At 41.5% G+C, this 18,172-nt stretch overlaps 1 protein-coding gene across 22 annotated transcripts in view; it reads right to left on the bottom strand.

Moving 5' to 3' along the window:
* OTOF (otoferlin) overlaps window positions 1-18,172 on the bottom strand; it is a 500,270-nt gene that overhangs the window by 15,793 nt on the left and 466,305 nt on the right. For 11 of the 22 annotated variants that reach the window (XR_012243739.1, XM_073625193.1, XM_073625192.1 and 8 more), the window contains 4 exons: window positions 14,610-14,708; window positions 6,742-6,983; window positions 6,194-6,372; window positions 100-200 (listed from right to left, as the gene is read on the bottom strand). Coding sequence is in view for 21 of the 22 variants with exons in the window: in XM_073625193.1 (XP_073481294.1) it covers window positions 100-200; window positions 6,194-6,372; window positions 6,742-6,983; window positions 14,610-14,708 (621 nt within the window). In the remaining variant the exon portion in view is untranslated. Of the gene's footprint in view, window positions 1-99; window positions 201-6,193; window positions 6,373-6,741; window positions 6,984-14,609; window positions 14,709-14,918; window positions 15,018-18,172 lie in introns of all 22 variants that reach the window. The other 11 variants (XM_073625200.1, XM_073625195.1, XM_073625194.1 and 8 more) reach the window with 1 other exon arrangement.

Genomic DNA, 18,172 nt, shown 5'->3' with positions numbered 1-18,172 from the left:
AGTGTGGATTAGAATGACAGGAGGCTCCTCAGAATTAAAAGAGCACACTACTTTATATAGCATTATTACACACAAGGATTTTATACTTATCTCACTTACTTTGGTTTTTCCAGAGGATCCGGCTCATTGCGTCCGAGACCTGCCGGTGATTTCTCCGCCTCTTCCGCTGATAGTAAGTGGAGCTCTGCCTCCACTTTACCCTGAGGAAAAAGAATAGTGGGTAATATTATTACTTAAGCCTAAAGCCTGACATTTTTTAGTACCTGACAGAATGAAAAAAAGACATGATTCTGTGATACTCGAATAAAGAAATAGGGAGTCAGCAATTGTCATTCTAATCCTACCTAAAAATGTCCTATCAGGAAGAACGGGGTTCAGCTTGAAGGCATCTTGTTGTTATTACTATGGCCTGAGTTTTTATGTGCAAATGAAAAGTGAGCATTTTTCACAATCATTTAAGGTTAAAGAAAAAGTTGCTTTAGTCTTTAATTACTAATAATATTATTATAATACAGGATTTATATAGTGCCAACAGTTTGCACGGCGCTTTACAAAATGAAGGCAGACATTACAGTTACAATACAAATTGGTAAAACACAGTGTATTACCCTGTTTCCCTGAAAATAAGACCTAGCGCGATTGTCGGTGAGGGCTGCAATATAAGCCCTACCCCCCAAGTAAGCCCTAGTTAAAGTCTTTGTAGGTCTTATTTTCAGGGTAGGGCTTATTTTCGGGAAAACAGGGTAGGGCTTATATTGCAGCCATCACTGACAATCACGCTAGGTCTTTTTTTCGGGGAAACAGGGTAGTTAGAAGCAGGATAGGCTTCTTTAAAGAGAAGGGATTTCAGGGATCGTCCAAAGATGGATAGGTTAGGAGACAGTTGGACAGGTTGGGGTAGGGAGTTCCAAAGGATGGGAAAAGCTTTGGAGAAATCCTGGAGGCGAGCATGGGAGATGGTGACAAGGGAGCTAGAGAGCAGGAGGTCTTGGGAGGATCCAAAAGAGCGGCTTGGTTGATATTTTGAGACCAGGCTAGTGATGTAGCTGGGGTGAGTTGTGGATGGCTTTGTATGTTATTGTTAGTATTTTTAATTTTATTCTTTGGGTGAGTGGAAGCCAGTGGAGGGATTGGCAGAGAGGGGTGGAGGACACTAAATGGTTGGTAAGGTGCATAAGTCTCGCAGTAGCATTCATGATGGACTGTAGGGGGGATAGCCGATGTAAAGGTAATCCAATTAGGAGGGAGTTGCAGTAGTCGAGGTGAGAGATAACCCGGTAGTGAATTAGAAGCTTGGTGGTGTCATTGGTTAAAAAGGAGCGTATTCTGGAGAAATTGCAGAAGGTCGAGGTGGCATGATTTGGACAGGGATTGGATGTGGGCCTGAAAGGACAGTTCAGAGTCCAGGATTACACCTAGTACCCTGGCATGTGGGGACGGACTGATAGTTGTGCCATTGATCTTGACAGAGAAGTAATGGGAAGGGGCACGTGGGGGAGGAAATATTATGACCTTAGTTTTAGATAGATCGGTTGTAAGACATCCAGTCAGATATGTCTGTTTGTAAATCAGTGATGCGTGAGAAAACTGATGGGGTGAGCTGAGGGGTAGAGAGAGAGATTTGGGTGTCATCAGCATAGAAATGGTAGTGGAAGCCATGGGAGGCTATCAGCTGATCCAGGGAGGAGGTGTAGATTGAGAATAGGAGTGATCCAAGGACAGAACTTTGGGGAATACGGTTGTGTGTGGGGGGGCTGGCATATATACAGGTGTGTGGGGGGGTTGACATATATACAGGTGTGAGGAAGGCTGACATATATACAGGATTAAGGGGGGCTGAATGCGTACAGGTGGGGTGGCCAGTGTGCGGATCCGGTAGGATGGCCCGTGGGCAAGCCCTGGAGAATGTTGGTGGTCAGGCTCGGGGGGGGGGGGGGGGGGGTATAAATGTCTAAACTATTCTAAAAGATAAACCAATAATGTCTAAATGATTTAACTTGACAGATAATAAACAATGTTTAAAAAAGTCAGTTTTGCTGCCTTTACATGCCGCGTTTAGCCGCGTTTGCGTTTAGAAGTGTTTAAAAAATTTTTTATTTATTTTTGCAAATAGTCAAAAAGTTTACAGGCATTTGGTGTTTCAAATGCCTCTGAACATCTGTTCTAAGCGCATTTTTTTGCTTTCCAAAAAATTCTTCTGAACTCAACTGCCTAGAAACGACTATTAGGCCCCTTTCACACTGGGGCGGTGGGGGCGTCGGCAGTACAACAGAGCTATTTTTAGCGCTGCTGTACCGTCGTTCTTGCAGTGGTATTTGGCCGCTAGCGGTGCGGTTTTAACCCCCGCTGGCGGCCGAAAAAGGGTTAAAATCCCTCGTACAGCGCGGCTATAGCCGCGGCATTGCCGCGGTATAGCCGCACTGTCCCATTGATTTCAATGGGCAGGAGCGGTGAAGGAGCGGTGAATACAAAAAAAAGCGGTTTGCAGGACTTTTTTCACCGTCCTGCCTGCGCACCGCTTCAGTGTGAAAGCCCTCGGGCTTTCACACTGAACAAACAGCGGAGGCTGTTTAGGGGCGGTTTGCAGGCGGTATTTTTTGCACAATACCGCCTGCAAACCGCCCCAGTGTGAAAGGGGTCTCAAGGACCCTGTGTACATGTACTGATAAGATAACAGAGGAGAATTCAGGGGCAGCTGAAAAAAAAACGCCTAACTGCTCCTAAACATCTGTTTACCAGCAGCAGTGTACATGAAGCCTAGGAGTATGGAATAGTGACCGTTGGTTTTTGCTTTAATGTTTGAAATGAATTTGAAACCCTGTATATACTGTATTTATTGGCGTATAACACTCACTTTTTCACCATGAAAATTGGGTGCAAATAGCGTGTGCGTGTTATACGCCAATACTTCAATTTTAGCTGCCTCGGAGGGGTCAGGGAAGGGGGCGGGACGAGCGCCGTCAGATTACATACAGTGAAAAACTTCTGTTTACTTGGTGGCCTCTGTAATAGGAAGTCCTGTCTCCTTGGCCGCCATTGGACCACTGTTCTGTCTAACATAGGAGATTCTCACTGTATGTAATCTGTCGGCGCTCGTCCCACCCCCCTCCCTGTCCCCTCTAGGCTGCAGATGGGCATTGATCAGGCTGCACTGATGGCAATGGTGAGGCTGCTGCATTGATGTGGACTGATGAGGCTGCATTGATGGCACTTGTGAGGCTGCAGGTGGGCATTGATCAGGCTGCATTGATGGCAATGGTGAGGCTGCAGATGGGCACTGACCCTTATTTTGCTTCAAAGTTCCTTATTTAAAATTTTAGTTTTTTTTTCCTGAAACTACCCTCTTAAAATGAATGTGCGTGTTATACGCCTGTGTGTGTTATACGCCGATAAATACGGTACATGTATTTCATTTTGTACTCTCTGTTTACTGCAGCAAACATCCTTGGGAACATATTAACTCTTCTGCCACGTATACTGTATATATCATATCAATATCTCTCTAGCCTACCCTCTTTGAGTCCTTTATTGGACCTTCTATATATTTTTTATATATTTCTGATTGATTTAGTTAGTGTCATTTTCTGGCTATCCGTATTGAAGCTCTTTTTCTTCTATTCATTTTGTTTTTTAAACAATATACCAATAAAGATGTTTTTTCAGTCTGGGTTTTTTATGCTATTTTAGTGTTTCAGCTAAGCATTTTATTTTTATCATCCCTCTCCTTTCATGGTCTACATCTGGTGTCTCTTTTAAGCTCGTAATCTCAAGCGCTGCATATGTATTTACACTTTGAAGCAGTGCCTTTGAAATTAGTGAGAGTGGTTTCTCTCTTCGTTCCTTGCCCAGCTGTGCTTCAGTGCATCTGACAGCTGATGATGCATATAATCCTTAGACACACAGTAATAACTGTTATTCCGCGTACACACGACCGGTTTGTCTGTCAGAATAAACTCCGAAGGTTTCTCCAACGAAACTCCGACAGAATTCCATGCCAGCAGTCTTGCCTACACACGGTCAATGCAAAGTTCGACAAAAATCCGACCGTCCAGAAAGCGGTGACGTACAGCGCGTACGACGGGACTAGAAAAAGGATGTTCAATAGCCAGCAGCCAATAGCTTACGTCTCTTACTTGCTTCAGAGCATGCGTCGTTTTTGGTCCGTCGGAACAGCATACAGACGAGCAGTTTTCCCAATAGGAACTGGTTCCGGCGGAAAGATCTATTTCTAGGTCCGTCAGAATTTTCGAAAGAAAAGGTCCGATGAAGCCTACACACAAGCGGTTTATATGATGAAATGATTCCGTCGGACTTTTCCTGTCGGACATTCTGCTCATGTGTACACGGCATTAGGGATGAATTCAAAGTTCAGTTGTTAGGTGGAGGCTGGATAGGCTTCCCTATTTAGATGAGTTTTCAGGGATCGCCTAAAGGTGGCCAGAGTAGAAAATATACAGTCTTGATTGAGGTAGAGCGTTCCAGAGGATGGGAGCGGCTCTGAAAAAGTCCTGGAGGCGATCAAGGGAGGAGGAGACAAGAGAGCTAAAGAGTAAGAGGGCTTGGGAGGAGCAGAGAGGATGGTTTGGGTGATATTTGGAGACAAGATTGGTGATGTAGCTGGGGCAGAGTAGTGGATAGATTTGTATATTGTTGTTAGTATTGTGAATTTAATTTGCTTAGCAATGGAAAGCCAGTGGATGCTTTGAAAGGAAGGGGTGGCAGACACTGAGCGGTTTAGTAAGGTAGATGAGTCTAGCAGTAGTATTCATGATAGACTGAAGGGGGGTAGTCTGTGTAGAGGTAGTTCTAGGAGAAGGGAGTTGCAATAGTCAACGCGAGAGATAACAAGGAAGTGAATAAGTAGCTTGGTGGTTTCATTAGTTATAAAGGGTGAATTTTTAGAGATGTTACAGGGGTGAAGTCTACAAGTTTTTTGACAATGATTGGATTTGGAGCTGAAAAGACAGGTCTGAGACTAGGATTACACCTAGTACCCTGGCATGAGGGTATGGACTAATAGTTGTACTAAGCCCACAGGAGGGCGAAACACATTAGAGGGGCGTAGCAAGGGAGGAGACTAGCTGAAGCCAGTCTTTGCTTCTTCACACCAGACTTAATTCAAGTGTGGGGCTTCATCATTTATTGCATGCTCAGTGGTGTCAGGCCGGTGTTTACACTCTTGTTAATTTATTTTTTGCTTCCCGTTTCCCACTGGGGAAATTTTCCCTTAATTTCCTATCCTGGAGATGAAACTCAGTAAATGAGAGGAAATCTCTCCAAGGCATCAGGAGCGTCTAGGGCTCCTGTTCATCATTCCAGCATCCTGGTTTTGGCTGTGGTATTCTCCTTGTCTGTCTGTCTGTAGAATGCATTAAGATAAAAAACCTTCTGCCTTTACAGCCACTTTAAGCTAGCCAAGCTTGCAGTCTTATGATTGTGATAGATTGTGTAATACCTGATCAAGCTGCCTGTTTGTCAGCCCTGCTCTGCTAGATTGGATTTCCCTGTGTATGACCTCGAATCAGATAATGACTGTTCTCTGAACTCTGCCTGCCTTTTACCTGGACTGTCATTGAACCACTCTGCCTGTCTGCCAACTGCAAGTACCTGTGTGCTTTGTTTAGTTTGCACCTGCCCTAGCATGGTCCTGGGGCAACCAAGTACCGGTAGGCCTGCTTGCCTTATGGGAAAGGGGGCTGCTATAGGTGAAGAACACAATAGCCAGCTATAGTGTCTGACCACCTCCATTAGGGGTAAGCGTGACATTAGGTTAATGGAATTCCCATCCAAGGGAGCTGTCACTGGATAAGGCATTCCTATTGGAAGAGTTTCACTTTATTGACAACTCAAAATGTTTGGATTGTCCATCCCTTTCTGTCTCAGTGACAACAATGGTCACCCATACCAATTAGGAGTGAATCTCCCCAATGGGAATACAGTCAGTTATAAAAAGTTGACAAAAGGGCTAACTGTTCCATCAAAACTAACAAAAAATGCTTCTTCGTACACTTTTTTAAAATGGCTCTTATGTTGCACATTTTCCTGTTTTTGTCAACACTTTTGAAATTGTTCAATTTGCAGAAAGGCCAACAGAAAAGCTATATTTTAATGGAAAACTCAATGAAATCACGAATCCTGGATCAAATTTTAAAAACAGATGCTAAAAACAAGGAGAAAACATTTGGCATCTTACAGTGAGTTCAAGTTCATCATTTTCATTTCTGGCAACGAACGGCCACCATCCTTTCACCCTCTTCTGTTTGAAGATAGAGACCATTGGCAAATCCACCTCAGGTGCCACCATGTCTATGGAGCATTGTTTCGCTGTCTTTGCTCCTCGAGGGAAACGGTTTAAGTCTAACTCGATGGCGCCTATAGGAGGGAAATATGACCAATGCAGTAACATGCTACAAACTGAAACACCCTTAAAAGATTTTCATAGGCATGACACTAATTTAGTCCCAAACCTTGCCCTAATTACTGCAGCAATTTTTCAATAGTAAAATATATTAAATAACAATAGATAATGTAAGAGCCCCTTGCAATGGCTTAATCATGCAACCTTGGCACACATTTTCATCAAAGGTATTCCCAAACCTCCGTTAGCTTGTCACAAAAATATCATCAGTTTTAAGAGGGCTGACTCCCATGGATAGTAAGCACTACATGGTCAATGTTCAGTAAAATATACACCATTATTCCCCGTCAGTACAATTCGCATTATGTATTGTACAGTCATACCCAGGAAGTCATCAGCAGAGAAGTGGTCAGCATCCCAGACCTGTAGGGTAAGTCGTGCTGGAATCTTGTATTCTGTCTCATCCCAGGAGAACATAGACTCTTTCTTGGAGATGACAATCTTCTCCTCCGCCATCAGATAATCAAATGGATAAATGAACCTCCAGTTGAAGTTGCCCTCACCAGTAAGAGAGTGATAGTGGACGTCTGTATCTTGCTTGTCCTCCTGTTGTCCCTTCAGCCACCTACATGTCCCATCCAGAGACAGTCAGTAGACATACTTACATACAAAATGCTAAGGATCATTAACTGTAATGGCATGCTCTAATACTGGGGAGAGTGGGGGTTACTTACTAGTACTTGTGTAAGGAGAATTTTATACAGGTCACTACCTCCATATTCTAGCAGATAGGGTTGTTTTAGGCTTAACTTGTTAGTACTTGGCATGGTCATGGGGGACAAACAACTGTCTTGCCAGGCAGTACCTGCTCAGATTGTGGTGGATGAAAAATCCGGTTGTATGATGACTAAATGCATGCCAACATTATCTAGGTATGACAGATATGAGGTCCAGCACAGTCCAAAAGTGGGTCCTGAAAATCCGCATCAGAAGGAACACTTTCTAGTATACTTCCAAGCATATCTCTACAGCATACATAGAACTAGGAAACTGCCATTATTTAAAAAATAGTACATTTAATCTAGATAGTTGTTTGCTCTGCCTAGGAAATCTAAACAGCAGTGCTCAACTGTTAACAGGCACTTACCTTAGACCAACAAAGACTTCTAAAAGCCTAAACTTTGTCTGAAGCTATATATTACCCCACTTTTGAAGCTACATTCAATACTCCAAATTATTTCCGCCTATTGAAGAGTCAGTCCAGCCAAAACATATTACTGTTCTAAATAGAAGTTGGTATTTTGAAAGGCCAACTCAAGGAATTCTGAAAATCCTCCCTTGCAATGGGGCTGTACCTGTACTGCAAGGGTTAACTGTTGCTTTAAGACTGGTACACACGGGCCAAATATCAGCTGGTTCAACAGAAACCTGCCACCATTCGACCAGTGTGTGTGTGTGTAGCAGCCTGTCCGACAGAAGCAGCCTAACATACAGCCCTGTTGAACGGGCATGCTGGAAAACCAGCAGCCAATCGGCATCCAATCAGCACTTGCAACCAATGGCTGCGAGCGCTGACCAGTGTGTTCTGGCGGGGGAACCCCCTCATCAGAACACAATAGCACAGCAGGGAGATTGATGTACTAACATCACATAGTTAGTACGGTGAGCTCCTCGCAAGCTCCTGTAAAATAAACTTACAGCGTGTACCAGGCATTATTCTAGGGGATAGTAAAAACTGTTTTACTTACCTAATTCTCTGCTCCACCAGCAGATGATGCTCTCCTATGCTCCAGCTGTGGAATGTCCCTCAGAGCCACCACGTCCAATCTCGTTTAAATCTCTGCCTGTTCAGCAGGGACCAGCCTGAGATTCGAACCATGGGAAAGTGATGGTGCAGCGCTAGTGACAATTTAAAATTTAAATGGGTAGTCTAAAGTGCATAGATGACTTAGTACACATCTAAAATATATCAAAATTAGAATAATTGTGAAGATATCAAACAGTATACATGTGCAATATTGAAATAATGATATCAGGTGATTAAACCAATGTATAAAATGCATATAAAATGCAGTGATATCAGGTGATTAAACCAATGTATAAAATGCATATAAAATGCAGTGATATCAGGTGATTAAACCAATGTATACCATACATATAAATGCAGTGATGTCAGGTGATTAAACCAATATATACCATACACATAAAATACAGTGAACAACTTACTGTAAACTCAAAAGCAATAATAGAAAAAATGAACAAAGAAAACGTCCATTGAGTGAGAAAAAAGTGTTTGATGAAAATGGAAATGTCCAAAACATATGTATCTTGACGTCCCAAATGGTAATCAATAAGCCACCACTAAACGTGCATGAAAAGGGGGGATGGAGCACCGCCACCAATAACACTGAGGCTTAAGTGGATTCAGTAGGACATACGCCCCATGAATCAAACAGACTTGTCGGTGATTCTTTACCCAGGTCGAGCCTGCTGTTCTCATTGCGTAATTTTATTGATTAACAAGCGCTTGTTTTACTTCTTCTAAATGTGAGTATAAATCTTTCATTTTTTAATAAATTTTGTGTTATGCGGATTCACACTATGTGCGTTTTTTATTTCTTTTTGACCTTAAAAGTTTGAATCCACGAGACGTTTTATATATCTTGGGGCCTCCTTTCTTGTTGACCGGTGGTCCTTGTGAGAAGATTATTTTACCCAATTCTACCAATGCCTATATCCATCTGGGCCTTATTATCTTTGGTAAAGAATCACCGACAAGTCTGTTTGATTCATAGGGCGTATGTCCTACTGAATCCACTTTTTCCGGTAAGCCTCAGTGTTATTGGTGGCGGTGTTCCATCCCCCCCTTTTCATGCACGTTTAGCGGTGGCTTGTTAATTACCATTTGGGGCATCAAGATACATATGTTTTGGACATTTCCATTTTCATCAAACACTTTTTTCTCACTCAATGGACGTTTTCTTTGCTCATTTTTTCTATTATTGCTTTTGAGTTTACAGTAAGTTGTTCACTGTATTTTATGTGTATGGTATATATTGGTTTAATCACCTGACATTACTGCATTTATATGTATGGTATACATTGGTTTAATCACCTGATATCACTGCATTTTATATGCATGTTATACATTGGTTTAATCATCTGATATATTTTTTTCAATATTGCACATGTATACTGTTTGATATCTTCACAATTATTCTAATTTTGATATATTTTAGATGTGTATTAGGTCATCTCTGCATTTTAGACTACCCATTTAAATTTTAAATTGTCACTAGCGCTGTACCATCACTTTCCCATTTTACTTTTTGCAATTGTCATTTGCGTGCTAGCAGCTTCCCCCCCTTCTTTGGACAGCGCGGTATTTAGCACATTTTTTTCACTGAGATTCGAACCATGTAAGTGCAGGCTGATTGTATCCAGGTTGATCGATCGATCACCATTAATGGGCAGGCTGATTATATCCAGGTTGATCGATCGATCAACTTGGGTACAACTAGCCTGTTGGATTTTTCATGCTATTATTGCCAGGGGGCTATGCTATTACTAGCAATAATCACTGTGTGTTCTCCCGGCTGTTGATGGAAGAATCGAGCAACATTCTTTCCTGCAACCCGTGGTTCCAGGAAAGAAAATCAAATCATCTATGGCTGGCTTTAGAATGCTGAAGTATGGTGGAAAAGACACTGAAGGGACTGGTCTAGCAGTGCAGAGGAGTGGAGGATCAGGTAAGTAAATCTTCTTTTCTATGCCGCCTTGACCTGAATGAGCAGTTAACCCTTGCAGTGTTGGCACAGCCCCACTGCAACAGAGAATCTTTCAAGCTTCCTGGAGTTTGGCTTTAAGATTACGGTTCCCAATTCCATGTTCCTGTTGCAACCTTTACAAAGGTTGGGGAAGATCTCACTTTCCCAGCTAGATTAATACTATGTATCAGAAGGCAGGGGACCCCACAAAGTCAGCTCTTGAGGTAACATTTATTCCTGAAATCCTGTAGATATATAAATAGCCAGAGGGTCTACAGTTCTGAGGGCTTACATTGATTCACCCATACAGGTTGCATCATCCAATGGCTTTTTATTATCTGTAAAGTTAACTTCACAGCTCCATATCCAGTTAAGGCTTGCTGACACTTCTGGATACTTTACAACAAATACACAAAAGAAAGACAGACAGGTCCCATTTTATGTACAGCCAATGTAGGCCATAGCCTAGTGTGGTGTTGCTGCCAAGAATGATGCAGCTGGGCCTTCAATCTTGTCCCTGCACAATTTGTACTTTTTGTTGGTGGACTAGTATTCTATGTTTTAGGTCAATACAATTATGAAGAAACACCATTAGTTCTCTCTAGTCTTCTAGTCTTCAGTTTTAAGTGTGCTGATTAGTAGGTAAACAAACCCCCTCTAGCCTCGCTGTCCCAAAGATTTGTGTACCTTGTGTGGCTATGACATCTTAGCTTGTTCATATAACAATAAGACTAGCCAGTCAAGTGAGGTAGAACGGTTGGCCTACAGAGGGGAGGAAGTGTAAACCTGGCCCTGAAGATTGATCTTTGGACCAAAATGGTTGCAGGAGAAGGCTTAGTTTGTGAACTGTCAAGGACAGTACTTGATTGGTAAAATATCCCAGTATGGGAGTCAGCTTATTCGTTTAGAGTGGACTGACCCTTTGATGACAAAACTCCTGTAATAGTTTTTTTTTCTGACATAAACATTTATGTACATATTAAATAGACATTCTTAGGCAAGATAACATTTACATGCTAAACATACAAAACAGAAAATACACACAGACATAAACCCACATGCCCCACACAGGAAGGAAGTACAGAGCTATGCATATAGATATTTCGTTAACAGATATTAGTGTAGACACGAATGAAGGAAAATGAGAGGAAATGTTGCATGCAGTATACTCCGTTGATGCATCATCTTCGCCTTCACAGTCAGCTTTCTCTCTGCGGAAAACCTCCTTGTTACTGGAAGGTCCAAAATGAGTTGTAAATGTGTATATGTTGCATACACAAAAAGGGAAGCAGCCATTGTTTTCTGGGGAATTTTAACAAGTCCCAGTCAGTCTTAACAAGTCCCAAATGTAGTTACTATGTGATACTGTACATAAGTCTCAAAACTCAAAACTTCCTTTACCTTTTCTGACTGAGCCAAATCCTCCATCATTTGTGTCTCACACGCTTCTCCTCCCAGACACTGCAGCTCACACCGGGAGGGGGGAGGGTTTCAGCAATAAAGGCAGTGCTGTCAATCAAGAAATTAGTGGGCAGGGCTAGGTGTGTCCAGGCATTGACTGACAATCCACAGGCTTGTGAATCAGCAGTGTCAATGACGATAGCCACGAAGCAAGCAGGCACAGACTACATTAGAGTGGCAACTCTGCTCTGAATTCAGGAGAGGTGCAGCATCATTGCCACTCCATTTCAAAAATCTGGATTAGGTGGGCTTCACTAGCAGGCTTAAACTGGAATTTGTGGGACTTTTTAGGGGGACTAAAAGAAAACCACAAGTGCAAATGCATTAATAATTAAGTGATGTGGCACATATTATCAAAAGAGAAGTATGGGAATATTTTTCATTGTAGAATTATACCTACCTAGGTGGATGCAGCATCGGTCCAATGCTGCATATGTCCCCCTGCCGTCTCTAAGGCTGAGATCCGAGCAATCAAACACCGCCGATCGCTCGGTTCTCAAAGCTCCCTGAGCAGAGAGCTGCTGTCAGTCACTGGCTCCCCCCTCCCGTGCTGGGCTGTGGATGGGGTGGGAGCAGCCAGCTCAGGCTCTCAGCGGCTCGCTGAGAAGCTGAGCCGGGTGCCAGTCCAGGCATGTGGGCAGATCCCGACTTTATGGTCACGATCTTTCCCGAGCCTAGCCCGGCTTTGTGACATCAGCTAACAGTGGGCCTCACCTCGCTGTCTACTGAAAACACATAGCTCCCAACTGTCCCTGATTTTGAGGGACTGTCCCTGATTTGGAGTCCTTCTGTCCCTCTTTCCTCCTCATGTGTCCCTCATATTGGTCTGATCTATATAGTTGTATATAAAATGCACTTTTTATCTTTCAAAAGGTGTTTCCCAGTGCTAAACCTTTCATCCAGTTTCCAAATTGTTGCATTTGTAAATTCAAAAAGCCAATATAAAGGAATAGTAGTGGTAAAAAGGCACTTGTGGGTTTAACCAATCATTTGTTTGTACAATTCTCCTTTCAGGGGGGGCGTGGCAGAGGGTGTGTTCTATGCCTAGATATTTTTTCCAATAGGTGTCCCTTATTCCCATCTTGGAAAGTTGGGAGGTATGAAAACGGGTCACAGGAGTGCACAATTAACTGCACTCCTGTGATCCACAGGAGAAGTACAGCCAAACAAGCTTTGGCTGTACTTCTCCTTTAATGAGAGGCCATAGTTCTATTTTGAAGTGACCCCTTCCTTTATACATGAAAGTTAAAGGATAAGAGTCACGTAAACTTCTCCGCTCCCCAACAAGATATACTCACCCATCAGACTCGGAAAAAGAAAGTCTTGTGTAAGCTCCGAACTGATTTGTCAGAGGTGACACAGGATACATTTTTTATTTTGACTGAAGTGTACCTTTACATAAAATATAGAAATGTCACTGTATCCAATGATTTGGCTACATGTAATAATTACTGGACAAACCAACAATATAGTCCACACATTAATGTGATTTTACCTGTTCTAAAATATCAGTCCAATATACAACCATGGTGTTTGTCCTAGATCTTGGTTAATTCATGGTTTGCATTCCTGAAATATGGCTGTTTTTGCCATGGTCAGCAGCTACATTTAAGGGCTCTCTCAGAAACAAGGAGGTGTGAAAGGCACTTACCTGGAATCTGGGAACACAATGCAAAAACAATTTCATACTGTGCAAATAAAAGCCCTCTTATTGTAAACCTTGGTGCAAACACATGAATCACACTGTATGCAGACACACCCACTCCTGGAGGCATCGCTAGCTAGTGGGATTGTGTGGTGGAACCAGGGCAAGAAAGACCTCTCCAGTGCTGAGGGTGGACATCATCACACCAGGAGTCGGGATTAGAAATAGATTTGGTTCAAAACATTTTACCCCGTATTAAGTAGAAAGGAAGATATTGGATCCTGAACAACGTAACTTTTTATGTTTAGGATCAATACATAATAGTCCCTTTAAATATTTCTGCTAGTAAACGTGAGACGGCCAGAGTTTTTTTTACCTTATCTTTATAAATCCAAATAAGTTAGCTTGGGTGCAAGTTGTGTATCTATATCTGAATTATTGATAATTTATTTTTACTTGTGGCTAATTCTGCTTGTGTACCTAAGTTGGTTCCAGTGTATCAAGTACCTCAACTCAGAATAAGAATGATGTAAATCATTATATATATTTTATTACGTAAATATTTTCTTGTGTTTTGACCTAAATTGTATTTCTGTTACTTACTTTTAAAGCTTTTTTGGAAGATTCAATTTACGAATAGTAAAGTCATTTGGAATTAATGCCAGCTTCTTAGCTGATGTTCCCTTCAGCAAATTTTATATATTTTTCCTGGTAATGAATATTATGAACTTATGAAAAGGTTAATTAAAAACCATTTATAGTAGTGGAAAGTGTTTAAAAATTAATCTACATATCTGTGATTACCTAAATTAATTGGTGACACAGATCAACATAATGCAATCTGTGCTTGCAGAAAAGCTAGGCCAATGGATCACCTATCTTTATCATCAGATCATTTTTTTTACATGGACTTTTGTTTAATTGTTTTGGTAAAGAAAATTTTGGATCGAAGAGATTTCCAATTTATGGTGGTCAAAGCAAGGAATTCATTTTAAATCAGGGTATATAAACCTGCGAAAGGTGGTGGCAATTTGAGTTATGACACTGGAAGTGTCCAGTAATTTTCCTGCACACATAATAAATTGGTGAAACATAAATCAATTTGAGGACCTCAAAAACTGAAGAGTATTTTCATGGCATCAAAAAACCCAATAGATCCACCACATTGCAACCCAAAGACCAGCTAGAGATGGGAGCGAGCAAGCAAAAGGGTGTAGCAGACCAGTGCAGTTCAGTGCAGTGACACAAGCAGTGATGAGTGACAGGGGATATGCACAATTGCTGCGCCCAGGGAAGAGGGTTAGGCAGGTTAGAAGGGATGGGGGTGGGAGTAGGGTAGGGTGTGGGTGTTAGAAGGGTCCGGGCCGTGCATCATTACCCCTTGACATAGATGTCTGACATCTTCTCTCCTGTCATGAAAGCATCATCTTCTAGAATCACTTCATCAGTGTTCCAAATTATAACACGTAGTTCAAAACTAGTTTTCAAGAGTGCGACGGTAAACATGAGGTAGACAAAGAAATCAAACAAAAAAAAGGGAGCAAAAAAAGCAAAATTCTGTTATTCACACACAACACAAAAGCGTAAAACCGGCAACAAAGGTAGCATGGGAACTGGTGTGTGCGCCACAAGTGTACACAGAAGCCCACACACAACACAAAGTCAACCTTTTTTCACTGGTACGTACCCCCTGACAAAAATGTCACTAGACTTTTCTCCTGTGAAGTAATCATCATCTTCCAGGATTACCTCATCGGTATTCCAAATTATCACTCTAAGCTCGTATCTGGCAAGGAGATAGTGAGACAAGTGAGATGTGGGCACATAGGGACTGAGAACACGGGGAATTGTTTGGAGGTTCTACATTATCTCCTTTGTTCTGGAATCTTGAATCCACCCAGTTGATGAACAAAAGTCCAAGTGATATTAATTCAAGAGGTAATGCCTATTTTCCAGCAAAGTAGATAGTTGGGTTCTATAATGATTGTCAACTGGAGGAACTGGTTTATCTGCCAGGATATTACTTGGCGAGTTCAGAGTGATATCAAAATGATTAAACTAAGATTATACTAAGACAATACAATATCAACATTTGTGTCTGAACAAGGCAGAAAATACACTTCAGTAAAACCATTGGAAATGAGGTTGAACTCCTACAGATAGAACACTGTTCTCTTAGACACTGGTACAATGGAAGGTCTCCTTATTAATAAGTTATGGCCTGTACTGTAAATCCCTGAAAGGGCAGAAGTGGTTTACTGCAAACCCTTAACCAATGTACCAACGTCCAAACATGATGTCCTAGAAGTTGCCCAGAAGAGCAGTGTTCTTCCTGTAGCTTTAGTACCCACCAATACAAGGTTAATACATAATGCAAAACATACAAGGTCACTTGGGTATGAAATACAATCAGCGCTACCTCTAAAATGTGATGCTCTTACCCATTTTAATCCTATATCAGTATATGACAAAATCCTGTGTCAATATTTATTACTCAAGCGTGTTCAGTTGCTGCTGTACACTCATACTGATTTCACTCCACCAAATAACACATAAAGTAACTCATATAGTGCAGCGCCACTGAATATACCTCTTTAAACCCCTTATGTATTCTGTGTTCTTAAAAAAAGTCCTTTGCATAAAAATCAAATTAAATCAAAAGTGTCATGAAACAAAGTCTACATACAGCCATTAATGTCTAAACCGCTGGCAACAAAAGTGAGTACACCCCTAAGTGAAAATGTCCAAATTGAGCCCAAAGTGTTAATATTTTGTGTGGCCATCATTATTTTCCAGCACTGCCTTAACCCTCTTGGTCATGGAGTTCACCAGAGCTTCACAGGTTGCCACTGGAGTCTTCTTCCACTCCTCCAGGATGACATCACGGAGCCTGGTGGATGTTAGAGACCTTGCGCTCCTCCACCTTCCGTTTGAGGATGTCCCACAGATGCTCAATAGGGTTTAGGTCTGGAGTCATGCTTGGCCAGTCCATCACCTTTATCCTCAGCTTCTTTAGCAAGGCAGTGGTAGTTTTGGAGTTGTGTTTGGGGTCGTTATCATGTTGGAATACTGCCCTGTGGCCCCGTCTCCGAAGGGAGGGGATCATGCTCTGCTTCAGTATGTCACAGTACATGTTGGCATTCATGGTTTCCTCAATGAACTGTAGCTCCCCAGTGCCGGCAGCACTCATGACACTCCCACCACCATGCTTGACTGTAGGCAAGACACACTTAACTTTGTACTCCTCATCTGGTTGCTGCCACACAGGCTTGACACCATCTGAACCACATACGTTTATCTTGGTCTCATCAGACCACAGTCTCATCAGACCACAGTGTGTTTTTATGGGGGCGTTTTAATAAATTAGTTGAAATGGAGAGCATTATGTAGTCTGCCTTTTTGATTGCATGTGGTTCACTGAGCTAAGAGACGTGCTAACAGAGTTGCATCCCTGGAGGGGAGGAAGCAGGGTATATCGCAGGAGTATTTTTTACATAGAGTCTATTGAACTCATCTTTGGGGTGAGCAGGTATTTCAACTGGTGGTGGTGTTCACTAATGGTGTCATATGCCGATTGGTGATTGAAGAACACTGCGGTGGATCATATATATATATATATATATATATATATATATATATATATATATATATATATATATATATATATATATATATATAGTCTTATGACACTTTTGATTTGATTTTTATGCAAAGGACTTTTTTACGAACACAGAATACATAAGAGTTTAAAGTGGTATATTCAGTTGTGCTGCACTATATGAGTTACTTTATACAAGGTCACTTCTTCAATAATTCATTTGCAATGTCATTTGAAAATGTAACACTGGTCTGTAGCCTCCCTAATACAGTTTTATTCATGTTTTTAATGCCCAGAGATGTGGGCACAGCCACATAACACAGCTGAGAACACGGTAAATTGTTTGGAGATTCTAGACCATATAGTTTATTTTGTAATCTTGAATCCTCCCAGTTGATGAACAAAAGTCCAAGTGATATTATTATTTCAATAGGTAATGCCTATTGTCCAGAGAAGTGGATAGTTGGGTTCTATAACAATTGTCAACTGGAGGAACTGGTACATCTGGCAAGCTATTAATTGGCCAGTTTAGGGTGATATATTTTCAAACACTTTTAAACTCAAACAATACAATGTACAATGGTAAGTTTTGTGTCTGAACACAGCAGAAAATACATTTAAGCAAATCCTTCAGAAATGATGTTGAATTTCTACAGATGGAACACTGTGTGTAAGGTTTCCTTATTAAAATATAATTGGTTGAATTGTAATAATTAGGGGTGCTGATACTGAGTATTTTCATGTGTACTGGTACTCGTGAAAATGCTCCGATACCCGAAACCGATACCTTTGCGGTCTGATTCCTGTTCAAATCGTATGCGATTCTATGCAGTGCGGTTTGAGCCCATTCATTTTGTATGGGCTCAAAGAGCACTGCAAAGGTATTGGTACTCGCAATCTGTGAATACTTGGCCGAAAGTATCGTACTCGTACTAGCTGGTGAAAAAAAAAGGTATCGTGCAACCCTAGTTATAATGCTCCTACAAGGAAATACAGTGTAATCCTAAAAGAACATAAAGTGGTCCTTGGGAAAGGCTCACTCACTATACCAGTATCTAAACATGGGGGTTGTTTTACTGGAGAGTGCAGAATCTGGTGCAGCTGTGCATGGTAGCCAATCAGCTTCTAACTTCAGCTTGTTCAATGAAACTTTGACAAAAAAAAACCTGAAAGCTGATTGGTTTCTATACAGATGCACCAGATTTTGCACTCTCTAGTTTTAGTAAATCAATCCCATGGTGTCCTGCCAGTTGCCTAGAATAGCAGCATTCTTCCTGTAGCTTCAACACTCATTGATACAGGATTTATTCATATTACAAAATATGCAGGCAACGTCTTAAATA

The sequence above is a fragment of the Aquarana catesbeiana genome, linkage group LG04 (genome assembly GCF_042186555.1).
Source record: "Aquarana catesbeiana isolate 2022-GZ linkage group LG04, ASM4218655v1, whole genome shotgun sequence".
Classification (NCBI taxonomy): Eukaryota; Metazoa; Chordata; class Amphibia; order Anura; family Ranidae; genus Aquarana; species Aquarana catesbeiana.
The sequence above is the reverse complement of the archived record's forward strand: the minus strand, read 5'-3'. Positions and strand labels throughout refer to the sequence as shown.